The 18,161-nt window shown below is 41.8% G+C and overlaps 2 protein-coding genes across 3 annotated transcripts; both read left to right on the top strand.

The window, feature by feature from the left end:
- Window positions 1–126: 126 nt before the first annotated feature.
- rps25 (ribosomal protein S25) lies at window positions 127–2,652 on the top strand. Its single transcript, XM_031861099.1, has 5 exons — window positions 127–186; window positions 760–849; window positions 979–1,162; window positions 2,033–2,203; window positions 2,288–2,652. Exons 1-4 carry the CDS (start codon window positions 184–186, stop codon window positions 2,197–2,199), a joined length of 444 nt encoding a protein of 147 aa, XP_031716959.1. The 5' UTR covers window positions 127–183; the 3' UTR covers window positions 2,200–2,203; window positions 2,288–2,652.
- A 3,975-nt stretch (window positions 2,653–6,627) lies between these two features.
- sgcg (sarcoglycan, gamma) lies at window positions 6,628–17,836 on the top strand. Of its 2 annotated transcripts, none has more exons than XM_031860636.1 (8): window positions 6,628–6,871; window positions 10,597–10,794; window positions 11,733–11,837; window positions 12,871–12,958; window positions 13,810–13,929; window positions 14,963–15,035; window positions 15,219–15,342; window positions 16,331–17,836. In XM_031860636.1, exons 2-8 carry the CDS (start codon window positions 10,600–10,602, stop codon window positions 16,496–16,498), a joined length of 873 nt encoding a protein of 290 aa, XP_031716496.1. In that variant the 5' UTR covers window positions 6,628–6,871; window positions 10,597–10,599; the 3' UTR covers window positions 16,499–17,836. The 2 variants fall into 2 exon arrangements, with proteins under 2 accessions (XP_031716496.1, XP_031716495.1); XM_031860635.1 differs by having other exon boundaries at window positions 6,629–6,871; window positions 10,593–10,794.
- Window positions 17,837–18,161: the final 325 nt, after the last annotated feature.

Here is an 18,161-nt window from a genome sequence, read left to right as displayed (position 1 = left end):
AACCTGCCGGTATAACTATATAGTCTATGTGCAAAAACTGAGCAATTCGGGGAGCCAATAACAATAAAAAACAATAAAACTCAATTTCCCATAACTCCCTATTCCATTTCCGCATAAACGGGTTGTCTAAGGGGCTCTTGCACGGGTGGACTTCCTTTCGCTCCGACATCTTGACGAGGAAACATGGTGAGGACAGTTATTACACGTATTGTCGAAACAAATTAAAAGATCTTCCACCTTTCAGTCACTGATGTCGAGTTGTAGTTATTCGGATGATCTCGCGACTGCATTGTGCGTTCATACGATGTAACCGGAGTGTGTAGATGAAGGATTAACGGGTTAGATTTGACTCATTTAGCGGTTGGCTAGCTTGCTAGCTAGCTTGCTAAATCCTCCATGCTTTCATGTTAAACTGGTTAAAGAAAATGACCCGTCACTTCCCCCTTAAATTATTGTTATGTAAATATAGTTCACCCGTTGTTCGCGATCAATGAACGACTACAATGTCGCCTGTTATAACACTGAGAATATTTAATGCAAATAGCGAGTTTTGAACGTTTTCTGAGGTCTGAGGCAAGGCCATCGCATGCCGGCCAGTAGCGTTATCCTCCGGCTTTTCTGTCAATCAGCTGAACATTTTTTCCATCATAAGCATCATTGTATTTAAAACACAGCCGTTGAACCTGACATGGCCCACGTGTAACGTTAGCCTCAGTGAGAGACTGTGAAGGGTTATAACTCGTTGTCCTCTGCTTTTAGCCTCCTAAGCAGGACAAGAAGAAGGACGCTGGGAAGTCCAAAAAGGACAAGGACCCAGTCAACAAGTCCGGAGGCAAAGCCAAGAAGAAGGTATGTAGTGGTTAATAATCAACGATTTTCACTTTACATGTGATGTGTGTGTGAATAGTTTCTGATCAGGCATACTACAGAGCTTTCCTAATCAAAGAAACTATATTTTTTTTTGTGTGATTTGAGCAGAAGTGGTCCAAGGGAAAGGTTAGGGATAAGCTCAACAACCTGGTACTCTTCGACAAGGCAACCTATGAAAAGTTGTACAAAGAAGTCCCCAACTACAAGCTCATCACCCCGGCTGTTGTGTCTGAGAGGCTGAAGATCCGCGGCTCCCTGGCCAGGAACGCTCTCCAGGAGCTGCTCGCTAAAGGTGAATTTATTTATTTCTCTGCCCCATATCCCGCATTGGTGCATTGGAGTGTTTAACAGCGCACCGTACTACACATTTTCTGTTTGTGTTGAACATTTCAGCTGAGCTTCATACTTCCTTCAGCCTCTTGAGTAATCATCTGCCAGAATACATTTCTTTTGATTTAAAAGCAGAGGTGCAGATGGTTTGAGGAGCAACAATAACATGTTTTGTCATCTACACTATTGTGATGCAACATTAAGCTCATGTCATCGGCGCTGCTCGTCGGCCTCGTCTTAACATTTATAAATGCTCTCGCACTACGTATCCATGCTAACGTGTTTCTGTGGCGGTTCCATCGTTTGTTCCCAAATGACCGTGATTTGCATGAGTGATGTGCAGCGTGTGTACCGCTAACATCACTTATCATAGCCACAACATTGTTTTTGTCTATTTTGAAATCCTTCACTCTTCTCTTCAAAACAGTGAACGCTGTTTCAAAACATTTTAGTAATGTGGAACGTTGTTGCTTCCCATCAGACATCAAGCAATCCATTTAGATAACAAATGGAGGACTTGGTTCATTGTCTTTTCTATATGAAACCTGTAACAGAAGGGTTTGCCGTCTGTTGGAATTAAAAAAAATAAGCATTGCTAAATGCATTAAAAGAGGAACTTTGAGTGAATTGTGTTACCTATCACGTTTTAGTGACATTGTCTCACAGGCACATAAATCGCTTGTTATAAGTATTCAAATGAAACAAAAGACGCGTCTGTCAACTCCATTAGACTAAAGCATTAGTTGCAGGGTAACTAAAATAAATGAACATATGAAATGGTTGTGTGCATAAAAAAGAGCTTGCATAACATTGTACTGTTTTTGTCTTCCAGGCATGATCAAACTGGTGTCCAAACACAGAGCACAGCTCATTTACACCCGTAACACCAAGGGTGGAGATGAGGAGGGAGCTGAGAAAGCGCCAGAGAAACCAGAGAAGCCAGAGAAACCAGAGAAGGCTGAAAAGGCCGAGAAGGCAGAGAAAGCCGAGAAAGCATAATCGGGTAAACAAACGATAGATCTGTACAAGTTCTCCTTGTTTGTTTTTTTGGTTGCAAGCACTGACCTGCAGCCTCTCTGTCTTGCAGGTTCTCCTGTTTCCTCTGATGAGCTGTTTGTAATAAAAGGTGAATAAAAAAAAATGTAAAGACAAAATCATATCCGTGTAATTGTTTACTGTTCATGTCTCAGTAACTGGATTAACTGCTAGGTTGGTAATTTTTCCAACCAGGTGTTCATTTTTAGTTGGTCACAATTAATTCGTAATTTATGTAGACTCATGTTTCAACCAGGAAAATTACTCTGGACTAAAATAACAAGTGAAATGGTTAGATGGCACAATTTTGTAGTTCCTTTGGTCTTGAGTCAAGTACATACACTCCATATTCATATGGATGTCCTGTGGGTACTTTCTCTATACACCTGGAAAGCTGTCTGGTATAAATAAGGTCATATTGCATGTACAGTTGTGTGAAAAATAGTTTGCCCCCTTCCTGATTTCTTATTTTTTTGCATGTTTGTCACACTTAAATGTTTCAGATCATCAAACTAATTTAAATATTAGACAAAGATAACATAAGTAAACACAAAATGCAGTTTTTAAATGAAGGTTTTTATTATTAAAGGGGGGGGGGAAATCCAAACCTACATGGCCCTGTGTGAAAAGTGATTGTCACATCTTTGGAAAGCTGAGTTCAATTTCTCTAGCCACACCCAGGCCTGATTACTGCCACACCTGTTCTCAATCAAGAAATCACTTAAATAGGACCTGCCTGACAAAGTGAGGTAGACCAAAAGATCCTCAAAAGCTAGACATCATGCTGCGATCCAAAGAAATTCAGGAACAAATGAGAAACAAAGTAATTGAGATATATCAGTCTGGAAAAGGTTACAAAGCCATTTCTAAAGCTTTGGGACTCCAGCGAACCACAGTGAGAGCCATTATCCACAAATGGCGAAAACACGGAACAGTGGTGAACCTTCCCAGGAGTGGCCGGCCGACCAAAATTACCTCAAGAGCGCAGCGACGACTCATTCAAGAGGTCACAAAAGACCCCAGAACAACATCCAAAGAACTGCAGGCGTCACTTGCCTCAATTAAGGTCAGTGTTCATGACTCCACCATAAGAAAGAGACTGGGCAAAAATGGCCTGCATGGCAGAGTTCCAAGACGAAAACCACTGCTTGTGTTGTCTTTGTCTAATATTTAAATTTGTTTGATGATCTGAAACATTTAAGTGTGACAAACATGCAAAAAAATAAGAAATCAGGAAGGGGGCAAACACTTTTTCACACAACTGTATTTGCACTGGACCAAGGTACTGGTCTTAGTGGAGCTGGTCCTTGGTCTGATGCAAGTTATGCCAAGTTAAAGGTAAACAACAAATGTCCTGACGGGCGTTCGTAATCTATCTTGTCCCATGTATAAAAATTATCGTGAAAATGTGACATTAAACCGAAGTTGCTATTGTATGTGCAGGCAAACACGGTCCAAAATTAAGAACATCCTCTAAAAATAAAGGCACATTGCTTCAATAACATACAAAAGTTTGAAGGGCTTTGTTATTGTGGATTTTTACCTTTTGTACTTAAACAAAGCAGTGTCCTCAATCTCGTGTGGACACTGGACTTTATTTTATTTTTTATTACACTGGTTGGTTTGAGGTATTTTGAAAATTCGAAGCTGTCAAGGTAATCTGCTCTAAACTGCACACTGGGGATTAGTGTTCACACTCCTGAGCATTTAAGAAGGCATTCACACCTCATTCAGTGTGTTTGGCTTTCAGTTACCATCAGCGTCCTTGTTAATGAAAGTTCTCAATTCTGCTGCATGTACACCATGTACCTAGTGTTTGTCAAGGAGACGTCTTCACTCGACTAACCTGGATTTCAGTGTGAGATGGATTTTTTTTTTTTCTTTCTTGATGCAAGAGATCTATCATTTATGTCTTCCATTTGTCTGTTTAAAAGCCACAGGCAGTGAAAGGTTATGAGATATTGATAAGAGATGGCATGAAATTAAGCTATCCCCACTGTTGGATGTTTGCTCGTGGCATTAGAGAGAGGGGGGGAGGGGGAGGGTCTTGTGATTGATGCGGTCAGACATCCCTTTGTCACTGCTCAGCACTACCTCGAGCAGCTACAGCAAAACAAACTGCAGGATTCATGCCGCTGACAGATGCGCCTCCCATCAGTTCCTCCAGCATCAGCCTGTGGGAACACAAACATTACTGGTTTTTCATTGGAGGTGACTTCTCATGATAAACTGGATTATTTTTTTTTTTTAGCAGACCAATTGTCACACATAACTAAATTCTTTATAAGTGTGTATTTTCTGGGCTCGGGTGTGTCTTCTGTATGGAAGTATCTGTGGCCCATTGGAGGAAAAACCTCATCTGTCACTGGTGGTTGATTTATTACAGAATAAATAAGCATTGCACGAAAACATTTTTGCTAAATACATTCTCATTCATGTAATGGAGCAGATGGCAAATACCGCTCTCTGTATCTGTTTCACCCTTTAAAGTGTGTATGCACAACGAAGGTGGCTCTTAATCTTAATGGAACTTGCTTTGCCACAGGAAGCAAATGTTAAATTCACCCGTTCACTTGAACGGGAGTGGAATATAAACCAATGTTAATTTCTTGCATGCGTGACACTGTCATGGATTACATGGACACTAATGGAAAACAGCACCTTGTTGATGTTATCGGTAACACCTGTGCTTTTCATTATGCAGTAGGCTATGACAAGTCAAATAAATCTTTTTTTTTTTCACAGCATCTAGCAACCTGGTTGTGCAACCACCTGTCACGCAAGGTGCCCTTAATTGTGCATAACTTTAAGCCTTAATAAAATGTAAACAGACGAAAGAAAGGCTGCAAACACGTTTATTTCTGCTGTAAAGTGGGACATTCTAACATGGGGGTCTATGGGGATTGACTCGCTTTCGGAGCCAGCCTCAGGTGGTCATTTGAGGAAGTGCAGGTTTTAGCACTTCCGTGTTTGCTTCATTTTTCAACACCGAAGGTTGCCCCCTTGACTAAAAGTGAAAAGGAATACAATTTGGAATTTCTGCTGCAAAAATGCTGGTTTACAGAATATCTCTGTCCAACTTCAACCTGAGAAGAAGAAGAATAATAAGTCTATTCAGTTAATTACCAAAAACACCCGTTTGGGTGCACTGCCTTTTAATGTTACACATTGTTAAAATTGTAAAAGGTAAAAAAAAAAACTTTGTGTCCATAAATATGTAGGAATTCTTGTTTAAATCTGTTTTTTTTACAGCTTCAGTATCTTGAGTGTGCACTATCATGTAGCTTCAGGACTCTTTAACCTGTCACCAACAATAAATGTCGACCAAGTCGTCATCGGTAGGCGTATCAAGCAGCTGTTCCTGAGGATGGGTGAGTGTCCTCTTAATAGTACAAAAAAAACCTCCCATAGAGCCACTTTAACATTAGAGAAGTCCATCAGTTAAGCAAGAGTATATGCAAACTATATACATGCTAATATTTACATTACATTACATTACACATGGTGTTAAATGACAACATAACAGGAGTATGATATGTGACGCCCCTCCCACTGTCTTGGAGGAGGTCCTGGTCAACCTCAGCAGTCAGTTGTCTGACATGTGAGGCTCGTCAGCTGATTAGGCTCACCTGGACTATAAAAGCTGGTCCACGTGCTCACTCTCTCCCTTCCTACAGTTGACATCCACTCTGCATCGGATTTATTTTGCACCGTCCCGCAACACACACACACACACACACACACACACGCCACACAGTGCTTTCTACTGATGTACTCATTCCATTGTTTGGACAACCTTAGTTTAATCAATTGTTCTAAGCTGATGTTCTCGCCTCTGCTCGCTCCTCACACATCCTCTGAGCTAGTTTGTGTCAGTTAACTTTTAACTGCATGAAACACCTATTTTAGTAATATTGAAGCATGACCTTGAATCATTGTTTTGTTTACCTGAAATACACAATGAAAGGTTCTGAGAATTCACTTTGTTTTGCGACTGAAATAATTCAAAAACCTTGACTAAAACAATTCCCATTCCAACAACTGCAACCTTCACCCCCCCTGTCTATTAATACGCTGTGTTTGCTGCCTGTCTCCTCTGCCACTCTGACTTACTAACTGCCTCCTCAAGGTCCACCCGCCCACCCCCACCCGGCTGCCTGTCACCCAGCGGAGCTATCTGAAAGAGCAGCTTAACTTTATGTTGAGAGCCATGACTGAAGTCTCAAATTAGACTGGACTGCCTTGGGTTGGGCAATAGAAAGTGACTCACTGGTATGCATGACAAACAACTGCCTCTGTTCATTACGGGTGGTTTCTGTGTGAGAGAGATTGAACCTCTCCACTGATGGGTTAATTTATCCTCCTCTGTTTCTCCCTCTCTCTCTCTCTCTGACTCTGATGATATTCAAATGTCTGCAGGAAGCCTGAGACGGCAGAGGGAGTCGTGGTGGGAGCGCCGTCTCGTGGTGATTAACCAGGGCGCTTCCAGAGCTGGATTTATGGCACGCAGCTGTTGAGTGGCTGACAGACGAGTGAGTGGCTCAAGCACTGCTGCTTCTCCAGCTGCTCTTACCAGCTCGAGCTCTGCTTATACCGTTGCGTAGAGAAGAGGACTGCTGTGCCTGAACACACAACGGTGAGTGCTCTGCCCTTTCTTTCTTTTTTCTTTCAGAACTTCGTCTTTAAAGGTAATGTTTATAAAGGCAACATTTTTACCTACTGCACAATCCCTCTAAATGTCTTTCTTCTTTGTGCCTCACAATGTGCTGTGACTACTTTGTAGTTTGGAGAAAAAAAAGTGTTTTAGGTTGCCGGCTGTCTAGTTTTACCATACATGGCCAGAAATATTGCCGTACAAAAAGAACTTAAGCAAAAGAGCACCTCACTTATGTTTTGTGTGTTATGAGCAATACTACAGCGTCTTATTTTCCATTAGTTATACCCCATGTAATGTGTGTGTGTGTGTGTGTGTGTGTGTGTGTGTGTGTGTGTGTGTGTATCTGTGCTGCCTTTTTAAATTTAGTTCACAATGCTGTGTCCTATTTTTAGAAGTTAAGGCATCAGAGTGGAGACGTGTCGCCGGCTACTCGCTAGACAGACACAAACTTCAGCCCTGTGCTTAGCTTTCGATCGCTCCTCACTCCACACACAGAACTCCTGAGTATTCCTCTGCGAACGTTCTCCATGATTTGAGCTTCCCTAACTCACTGCAACTTTTGCCGTTTGGACTCTGCTCAGAGGGAAGCAATGGATTCTCAATTACAGCCAGACTCCGTGGATTCAGGACCAGCAGTTTGCCTGCCTATCCCTTGTTCTCACCCAGAGGTCAGAGACTGAGCCGAGCCAGGAGCATCACTTGTTTAAGGTTAATTGAGAGGCTGCCCCGGGATGAATTGCCCTGCTAAGAGTCCTGAACAAAGTGCTCTTCATCTTTGGGAGCAAGGGACTGTTTGAGGTCTACAGTGCCTTTTTGAAACTTGACTTTTAGTCGTCTCTTGTGGTGTAGGACCCACATTTGTTTCAGATTGAGAATCTCATTTGAAGCAACCAATTTATCACCAGGAGGCATAAAAAGGCAAAAAAACTATTTTCTTCCAGAAGGTCAGACTGTATTTCCGATCAAAGTCCTATAAATTGAGCATTCCTGGCACGTGAGCAGTGAGGCTCTTCGGGGAGTGTTTTTATTTGGGTTGCTATGGAAGGAGCAGTTTGTGGCTGAGGGGCCGGTGGTTACACTGGAACTGGAGCTGGAGGACGCCTTTAAAGATCCAGCTTCAGAACTGCTTCCTCGTCCCACCGTTGCAGATGTACAGAGTCCTCTTAATGCCTTCATTTAAAGTCATTAGACTGGGTTAGATCAAATCCATTAACGCCATAATGAACAAAGCCAGAGCTCTCCCACCCTCGCCACTCATTTGCCCAAAGTGCAGAGTGGGCTGATCAACATGTTAACATGCAAATGATCTGTGGTGGTTAATGGGTATGGTGCAGGGGATATTGGAATAGGTCAATTTAACAGACAGTAATTCATCTTAGTCCGCTTTTGAGCCTCAATGGAGAACTCTGCATACACCTTTACTTTACTGTTTCTCTGCTGCGTTACGGAGATTCAATTTGTCATCATGACTCATTCTCAAGTACGCTTGATACATTTAAATGAGGTGAAATGCAGGGGGGGGGAATGACCATTTTACATAACTTACTACTCATCAATCTTCAATATTCTCTCCCCTGTGGAAAAGGCACAAAGTCTTTTTTTTTTTTTTTTTCAGAGAAAATTCATGTTTGGTTGTGAAATAAGGGCTATTCATCACAGCTGGGCTAGCAGGCCATGTGATAGGTCCTGTGGAGAGGCGGGTTCGGTCATAGAAATACACTCAGCCTTTTATGCAAACGCATCTCCGCCCTGTGTTTACTGCAAACGGCAAGAAACGAGCTGTGGCGACTACAGAACTTTTTGTTATTGGCTCTCTAAAATCTCTCCTGGACCTCAGTGAGCTCAGACCCCAGCAGCGAGCACGTTTGCTTTTTATCCATCACCACTAGCTGAGAGGGTGGAATATTTACCACATTATTTACAGAAACGCAACTTATTTCCATTTGTTCATAATGCATGCAGTCTGCCGGCGCTTTTCTTCTTGTAGCCCTTCTCATGGGAGTCACAGCGCGATGATGTGCCCAGCTTGAACATCTGTTCATGTCAAAGAAGAAATAGATTTTGGTGTGAAAAGTGGCTCCTTAACATGATGGAAACCGCCTTTACTGTGGCAGTAAGATGCAACATCTGCCCCGTATGTAAATCAACCTGGCTACTGGATGTAATGCACTGCTGAGAGAACTTATATACGGCTTTGTTCAGATAACTTTTCCTATTAAGTTTTTAGATGTGGCTATAAAGTATTGATGATTTGGAACAGTTTGTTGCTTGAAAAGCTGCGGTCTGTTTTTGTTTCTGCCGGTTCTGGGTGGTTTTTATTAACTCATAATAATCTACAACTGACAGCACTTTGTCCAGGCCTTGACCCCGGATGAAAGCAGCTTTCTCTGCAGCTCGTGTCTGGTTATTAATGCAGATTATTCAAAGGAGTGACACTGCTCCCCTCTGCAGCCTCATGGGGTCCTCGGCTCTCCGCTGTGCTCAAACGCACACTAACAGTGTCTTTGTGTAATCTGTCCCTGAGGTTCCCTGTTGTCACATTGTCAGATGGTCTAAATGTGCTGACTGGAGGGCTTGCTCGCAGGTCCTGCACTCCTGCAGTTGGAGCTCCGCTGGCCCTCGCGTGAGCTGAATACACAAAATGATGGTTTGTGGTAATACTTGCTGTGGTTTGAAATATGCCGACATTCATCTCCTTGGTTTTTGTCGCTGATGGCCTGCTGCTGCGTGGCCAGAAGGCGCTGCCTCACCTCTGTAATAACTGGCATTTTCCTTTCTGACTTTGAAAAAAAAAACAAAAAAACGCTGGAATTTCTGCCAAGTTTTCCATTGGTGCAAAGAGCCAGATATCCACTTGGGTCTGTGCGTGAGCTCTGGGCTCATGAATGATATACTGGGCACTTTGTGAACAAGACATTGTATGGAGGCGAAATTATTCAGTGTGCACGTATACATCTAAAAAGCAAAGGCTCGAACTGAACATAGGTGCATTCAGATTTTACAGGATGTGTAAAAGCTGCTTGTCAGAGATGGAACTCAACTTCATGACTTGATTCAGAGCAGAAAATGGCTGGTTAAGAGCATCGAGAAAGGACAGACATACGATGGCAGAATTGTCCTTGAGCATGCAGCCGTAACTGGCCACACAAATATTATGCAGTTTGTGCAGAATTACAGTTGGACAGACACAGAGGTGCACGCACACCCACACAACCGATCACAAACACACCCATCATTGCAATTCCCCTCAGTTCTACAGACATGGCAACTCTCAGCTAATACCTTTTGGTTTTCCGGTCCGTAACGTTTCTTTACCGGTTTCGATATTTCCCTCAAGAGCTGGTGGAGAGCTTAAGTAGAATATTGGAAATGTGATTTCAGATGAATGCTAATGTTCCGTTACTGCTGGATGTGTGGAAAAGAAACAGTTTACACATAAACTTAAACAAAAAGTGATTGCATAATATAGAGATAGTGTTGGTTTTGTCAAAATAATTCTGTGTAGCCAGATGAGCTACATGTATTACGCATTAATAGTTAGTCTGTGGGCTTTTTATTTTCTGACCCCTTACAAACAACACCAGCACTGTGGCATGTCGCGTCCAATCTGCCCGAACAGCTTGAAAGAGCAAAATGGTTTGTTTTGTCTTTAACATCTGTTTCTGTCGCCCGTGTACCTGCCTCCATGCGATGCGCCCAGCCAGCAGATGGTGCGGGAGCAGTATGTCACCACCACCCAGGGCAGCAGCTCGCCCAGGCCGGTGCCCGACCACGTCTACAAGATCGGCATCTACGGCTGGAGGAAGCGCTGCCTCTACCTGTTCGTCCTGCTGCTCATCATCATCTTGGTGGTCAACTTTGCCCTCACCATCTGGATCCTCCGGGTGATGTGGTTCAACACGGTACGCATGACTCACCTTGGCAGTCTGTGTTTTCAGCTGGGATAGTTTCCACTCCTTTCTCTCCCCCCTGTTCTTCTGGGGCTGGGCTATATGGAGAAAATCAAAATCCAGAATGTTTTTGACCAAATAACTCTATAGACCTATTACGATATTGTCGGGTTGACTGTTGGTGCTTTCACACAATTTACACAGTGAGATTTTTGATAAATAATCAGTAATGTAGATGTAAAGATAAAGTGGGTAAAGGCAAGCAGTCTGGGAGGTTCAGTAAATGACTTCTCTTGAATGCAACCTTTAAAACCAGGAACAGACGACACTTATATTACGATATCCAAAATGAAGACATCTTGTCTCACATTGATCTATTGCCCAGACCTACATTCTTTCTTCCATGCTTCTTTTTATATCTTCAGTGTTGTTACGTCACTTTCTAATATCATTTTTTAAATTTTGGCTTGTGTATCCATCACATTGACCCAATGATCCTTCTTATTATATTAATTATTAGCAGTAGAAGCGGTAATATTATCTATTATTAACTTATACTTGGCTGTCGAAACAGGATAGTTTGTGTTTCCTATTTCATGCAGTCTTGTTTGCTTCTCAAGTCCAGATGGTAACCAGAGAAAGGGACTCGACAAACCTTCACACACACACACACACACACAGTTATGAAGTGCCTGCACAGCTAAATCTACTATCTGGTTTAGGCCATTGCTAAGTGATTCACATTTGGAAACCTATGAAGTGGTTAGATGACACAATCTAAATTTCTAACTTCTTAACCCGCCATATGTTGGATTCCTACCGTAGAGATTGAGCTGTTCATCTGATTTACTGTCAATATTTCTGCTTTGCTCGCACATTTTTATTTTATTTCTTTAAACCTGCCTTGTTGAATATTTGCCTGACTACATGTGTCTTTGTTCCGGTTGTAGGAAGGGATGGGACTCCTACAGGTTAACTCAGACGGGGTCAAGCTGGAGGAGGGCGAGTCGGAGTTTCTTTTCCCCGTCTACGCTCAGGAGATCCACTCCAGAGAAGTAGGATAATCAGGAACACACACTTTTCTTCACACATTCTTCTTTACTCTTGCATCCCTCTTTTTTTCTTCTCCCAGTCTACCTTCTGCCTTCCTCCTGTCTTTTTCTAGCTCAGTCTCATACTTCTGTTTGTTTAGTTAAGTAGCCTCACAGCCTTTCCATTATTGCATCTCACTGTTTACCAAATTTAAACCTGATTGTGAGTTGGATCTGTGCAGAGTAAACGTACTGTCAGCTTCTAAATCTAATTCCTTGCAGACAATCGAACGGTTTTTATCCAGCTATAGTGAGTGAATTCCATCTTTCTGACTCTACTTTTTTTTGGGAGATGTGTCAGAACAAACTGGATTTGGCAGTCCCACACAGAGCACGTGGTGCGCAGCTCTCCATTAACCTCGGGGATATTTGCGGTGGAAAGTAGTTTATGGCCTGCCTGCTAGAAGCAGATGGGAACACTTTGCTGCCGTTGTTTACATGTTATGACTTTTCTTGCTCATAGCAATTTTTTAGCGTTCATTCTTCTTTATGGGCCTCATTAAAAAAGGTAATGTATTCCTCATTTATGGACTGACACTTTCTCTAATGTAGTGTAGGGATGTCTAATGAGATTGAGGATCCCCCTCGCCTTCCACGTGAAAAGTTTCTTTTGTAAACGGAGCTCCCTCACAGCTGCAAAGGAACAGTGAGGAATTATTGTTGAGGCTTCCTCATTGTAAACATTTCATGAAAGCTTACTTTTACTGAGTGTTTTTCATGTTTGTTTAAAAGAAGAAGAAAAAAGTACCACTTTCTAATAAGGCACCATTGTAAAGGGTGTATAAGCTGTAACGAAACACTAAATAAGGTTATAAGCCATTAATAAGAACTACATTTTAAAAAAGCATAAACCAACCTGACCTAACTTATATAAAGTTGTCCAATTCTACCAATATTCTTTCACATAATAAAGCTCAATATTTCTTTTGTTGCAAATGTACCGTGTATCAGTTGGGATATACAAAGCATGGTAAAATGGCTTTTTTCTTTCTTTCAGGACTCTTCACTTCTAGTGCACTCATCGGAAAATGTTTCGCTTCAGGCCCGTGATGAAAATGGTGATGTCACAGGGAGGATGTCTGTGGGTAAGAGCCTGAAAGAGGACACGTGTACACACAGGGACACATGGAGCACTCATGCGTCACAAAGTATCCCATTGATGTATGAGGGCAATAGTAAAGTCATTCATGCACTTGTCCTGCAGCGATTCCTCATCCAACATTAACAGTGACAAGAAGCCGTCTCTCCATTTATAATCTCTCCGATTTCCATTTAGAATCCATTAAATGCACAATTCCTCTCTCTCTACCGTGGCTTCTGGGTCGTTCTACGTTACGCACAGGGCCCCAAGGCCAGTGGAGGATCATATTTGTGTCTCTTATGGCTCGCCAACGGCGGCGTTTGAGTCTTTTGTCATAATTAAAAGGCCAACAAATGACCCAACTAATTGCGGCGTTCCACAGTGCCGTTATGTGTCCTTGATCATTAAGCCGTAAAAAGCATCGCCTGCATAATCTCGGCCCTCGGTGAATAAAAGTGAACTGCTCGTTAGAGAAGAGACCATGCCGGTTCACAGTTGTAGGTGCTGAAGTGGGTTAAATATCTCACTGACTGACCCACCTGCTTAAGATTTGTCTCTCTACAGGGCTGTGAATGTTAATGTGTCCGAGGTTATTTGACTTAACCCTTCACTACCTTTCAGTTTGAGCAGTATTGTTACTTGTTTCACACATTTCTTTTCAGAAAGTGGTTGTTTACTCACTTTTTTTGCCACTGCCTGAGGAGGTTGAGATTTTCACATAGCAATGCCTGAATCTGCTTCATTATATTCTCTAAGCGCTGCAGATTTGAAAAGTGTGAGGAGGAGAGAGATTTGATTTTGATTGTAATATTTCCAAACCCCTTCAGGTATTCTTGCTTGTGTTTGTTGTTGCAGGTCCAACGGAGGCTCAGGGACACACTCCAAATCTGCTCATTAACTCCCACAACGACAACATGCTGTTCACTGCAGATGGTGCCCAGGCTGTGATTGGACCAGACAAACTACGAGTCACAGGTATACAAACGGCGGCCACCTGCTGCTCCCTCGGATATATCGCACCCCTCTTTGCGGAAATGTTTTTCAGATTTTGGGGGGGGGGGGAAAGACCATATTGACGACAGATGTGAACACAACAGGAGCAATTTGGTTTGACGGCGGATATCTGTGCAACAATCCAGCAACCAAGGACAAAGACGGATGCAGTCATTTTCACCATCATTCATGTCACACTGCTGAGTGCATGGATATCTCTAGATATACTCTGAAGCACACTTGCATATAAATGAAATGTCAGGAGCTCAGTACACCTGAGCTTGCATTAATGCCATGTAGGTGAGATCCATCACATTATGTCCCGTGTGTGTGTGTGTGTGTGTGTGTGTGTGTGTGTGTGTGTTGATTATGCTGTGGGTCACTGACCACACTCTGTGTGGCTGATTCATGTTGAAGGGTGTCATCACCAGTGTCGGCTGATTACTAAATTATACCCAAGGCCATTTTGGTCGACGGAGAGCAGCCCAGTCTTACTTTTTTTTTTTTCTTTTTTTTTTTTAAACTAGCTTCACAAACTGAAGTAACACACAGTTAAAACAAGATTCCACAGCCTTGCTTGCAGCTCCGTTGGACTGTACTTATGCACAGCGGTGCTTTAAGCTAAATGGCAATGCTAACATGCTGAGTCAAATCAAGTGCACTCCTACCAATGTTTACAATCTAAGTCTAACTGACTAATTGGCACAAAACGCGTCAAATATTCAGTGGTTGATATTTCACTAAAAGACAAAAATGTGTCTTGCTGGTGGCACTAGAACTAAAACCAGGGGAGCACTTAAGTCAGTATTCATCCTCTTGGGACCATGAAATATATTTTTAGCCTATTTTGAATGATAAATGGCAGACAAGTGGTGATTTGGAAATGACGGAAAACATCAGCAATGAACAGCTCTGAGTGTATTCAAAATATTTCACATACACGATTATAGGATCTGTCTGTCAGTCATGCCGTGGATTCTTTAACACATCTTGATACATACTTTCTCTCAATCAGGGCCTGAAGGAGCCCTGTTCCAGCATTCAGTGGAGGTGCCCCTGCTGAAATCTGAAGTGTTGAAAGACCTGAGGTGAGCATGTTGGCCTTCTTGTACAAGTCATTTTACTGGAGAATGTATTTCGACTAAAACTCAGAAGTAAAAGGAAGATATTCAGAAAAGAGTCAAGTCCTTTTGTCAAACAAAATGTGCATGATGTCCACTAAAGCAATACCAACTCTTGTACTTCTAATACTGAGCTGTTTTTTGTTTTAGGTTGGAGTCTCCTACTCGCTCTCTCAGTTTGGAAGCGCCAAAAGGAGTTCATTTCAAAGCGCTGGCCGGCAACATTGAAGTTGCTTCTAACATGGATGTCATTCTGCAGTCTAGTATAGGACTGGTAAGAAAAGCAATGTTCACTTTCCAAACATAACTTCAGGTCTGTTTTTTTAAATCTTACTTGGATTACCAAGGGTGTATATATATGAGTATGTTTTTAAAGCTACATGCTGCTTCACGCTTCTCTAATTTCTCACAGCTTTTCATCTGCAGTGTCTCACTCCACTGCAATTTGACAGTAGCTCTGTATTTTCCCATAATATATTTTGACGTTTTTGTCCAAAATACCGTAAAGATTTCTCTGAGAGAGCTCATTAGACCGTTCTGCTTTAGTTTGTGGTGAAACTTGTACCCATTGCCTGTGGCTGGAAAGGGAAGACACTGACATTATACTGTACTGTATCTTTGGACTTTCAGTAAATCTTATCTGTGTGCATGAGGAGTTGTTTATGAAGCCACAAAGAGCACTAAGATCCTTGTCTAAGCTGTAATGAGTTCATTACCTTTTGAGCGCTATAGGTCTGAGGTGCAGTGATTTGCAGAGTTTCCATGTTTAGAGTGAATGTGGCTAAATAAAGCATTTGTATCACAGGCACTGATTTTGACCTTTTTGACTGCTTTCTCTCAGTAAAGCAGAGCATTTATATGACAACGTAGTTGCGGGGTGTAACACACCCTCATCTCTCTTCTGTTGCTGTAGGGAAGAAAACTGAGTGTTAATCTGCACTGAACTGGTCCTGGATCATTTATTTAAATGTTCACATTCTCTGGTTTCCAGTGTTCATTTGTTTTTCTGCCACGTGAACATGAATTTTAATCACATTCTCATAACTTCCTTATGGATCAGTGCACTGATTCTATCTCCCAGCACACTGTGTCATTTTGTGTGCGTGTGCGTGTGTGTGTGCGCGCGTGTGTGTGTGCGTGTGCGCGCGCGCACTTGGCTCTAAATGGAAAGAATGAAGCAGTGATATTTCTTTGTTGATTCAATACAAATCTTTGGTCTCTCCTTGTATTGTCCTTTGCTCTCCACGCTGTCTGCTGTGCAGCTGGTGCTAGACGCTGAGACGGTCCGCATGCCGAGCTTGCCCCAGAGCGAAGGAGGGGTTTCTGGAAATGCTCAGGGTCTCTATGAGGTCTGCGTTTGTCTCAGCGGCAAGCTCTTCCTGTCCAAGGCTGGGGTCACCTCCACTTGCAGCGAGAATCAGGAGTGCTAGAAAGACTCCGACAAGGTAATCGATTTTCCATCTCTCAGTAGATGCGTCTTCTGGGAGGCAGCGAGCACAACTGTTTATATTCGGCCTGGAGTTAAAAAAAAGAAAAAAAGAATATTTATACCACAGTGGGTCTCTGATGATCTCAGAGCTAAGATCCCACTGGCACATCGAGGCCTGTAAAAGTACAAATGCCTGCTGGCGTACATGTAGGAGACGTCATGAAATGCATCCTTTTAGTTGCATTTATGATCCTCTAACCATTCAGCTGAAACACATCGTTCCAAATGTATCAGCATCAGAGCTTTGTGAAGATTTACACACAGTATCATGGCTGGGCAATGAGGAGCTGGTAACAGCTTACATCCTATGCAATATTATCTTGTGGTGCAATAAATAAATATAAATTAACACATATCAAGGGCTTGGAATATAAAAAATCTTTAAAATGCGGACAGAATGTTATTTTGGTCTACATACGTATGCCCTTCTGGGTCCAAGCCCTTGGTATGTATTTTTTTTTTGTCTTGGTGTTCAGCATGTTTTTTTATTTAATTGGGGAAAATATTATGAAATGCTGGTAAATATCTTGTCATTGTCACTTCAGATTGATTTTTTTATTATTATTTTTACCCTAATCAGATAAAACACTAGGCATCAGACTTGTTCCTTTTCTTTCAACTACTTTTTAAAGTTTGACATTAAAATACCATGTGCTTATGGTACCATAAAGTGTTACTAGTGTGATATCGTGTGTGCAGTTGTTTCCGTTTTTTTTTAGTTAATACAATTATGTATGTTTTGCCCTGTGTATTTTTAAGCCCCACATAAGCATGCAATTATGCCTTAGCTACAAAACAGTTTTTCTTGCACGTAAGCTGGTCTGTTTCTTCAGTAACCTCATTTACATCCAATGGTCTATGACTGAAAAAACATTCCTTTTGTCCACCTTAACATGGAAGCAAAAGCTAAACATTTCTAATGGACTACATGTAGTTATGGGTAGTTTATGATTCGGAGTGGAAAACAAGGGTATTATTTCAGTTCTGCTTTTGGTCAAATATGCCTTATTTTTACACAATACGCATGACGGGGAATAAACTACATTTGTGTCTGTAAGATAAAGATTCTCAGTTCATGAAGTCAAAAAGGGCAATATTTTGTAATGGCTGCATTGAGTTTAGCATTAATTCAACTGCAAGAATGCATAAGTAATATCAGACAATTTTATCAGTATTTGTAAGTAGATAATTAGAAAATCTCACATGTTCTGGCCTATTTTGATAGTGTGTAATGTGTATTTATTTTTGTATGTTGAATAAACTTTGTGCTATTCTATGATGCATCTGTCAGAGCTATTCATTCTCACACGTGTTTTTCTGCAGACTGGTCTCACGTTTTGTGTTCAATCTTATCTTTTAACAGAAAGGCTGGCTCTTAATGTATTTCATTTTCATAATGTCCACTGTTGGGTTCTTCTGTGCACTAAAGCTATCATGTGTTGATGGAAACAGTTTTGATAATCTCCTGACATGTTTATTGGCTCTCTGATGCACTCTAGTGGAAAAGCACTGCAGTACTGCCAGGGTGTACTAAACGGACAGTACCAAGTCCATTGACAGCAAGCAAAGGGAGCAGCATTTCTGATCTTATTCAGTACATCCCA

This window comes from Anarrhichthys ocellatus, unplaced genomic scaffold (genome assembly GCF_004355925.1).
Source record: "Anarrhichthys ocellatus isolate YVR2014 unplaced genomic scaffold, GSC_Weel_1.0 scaffold24, whole genome shotgun sequence".
Lineage (NCBI taxonomy): Eukaryota > Metazoa > Chordata > Actinopteri > Perciformes > Anarhichadidae > Anarrhichthys > Anarrhichthys ocellatus.
Note: the sequence above shows the minus strand (reverse complement) of the source record. Positions and strands in the feature narration are given on the sequence as shown.

Coding starts and splice junctions, on each gene's coding strand:
- rps25 (XM_031861099.1), top strand. Junction 850..978: donor GAGGCAAAGCCAAGAAGAAG/GTATGTAGTGGT, acceptor TGATTTGAGCAG/AAGTGGTCCAAGGGAAAGGT. Junction 1,163..2,032: donor CCAGGAGCTGCTCGCTAAAG/GTGAATTTATTT, acceptor TTTGTCTTCCAG/GCATGATCAAACTGGTGTCC.
- sgcg (XM_031860636.1), top strand. CDS start 10,600: ATGGTGCGGGAGCAGTATGTCACCACCACCCAGGGCAGCAGCTCGCCC. Junction 10,795..11,732: donor GGGTGATGTGGTTCAACACG/GTACGCATGACT, acceptor TTCCGGTTGTAG/GAAGGGATGGGACTCCTACA. Junction 12,959..13,809: donor CACAGGGAGGATGTCTGTGG/GTAAGAGCCTGA, acceptor TTGTTGTTGCAG/GTCCAACGGAGGCTCAGGGA.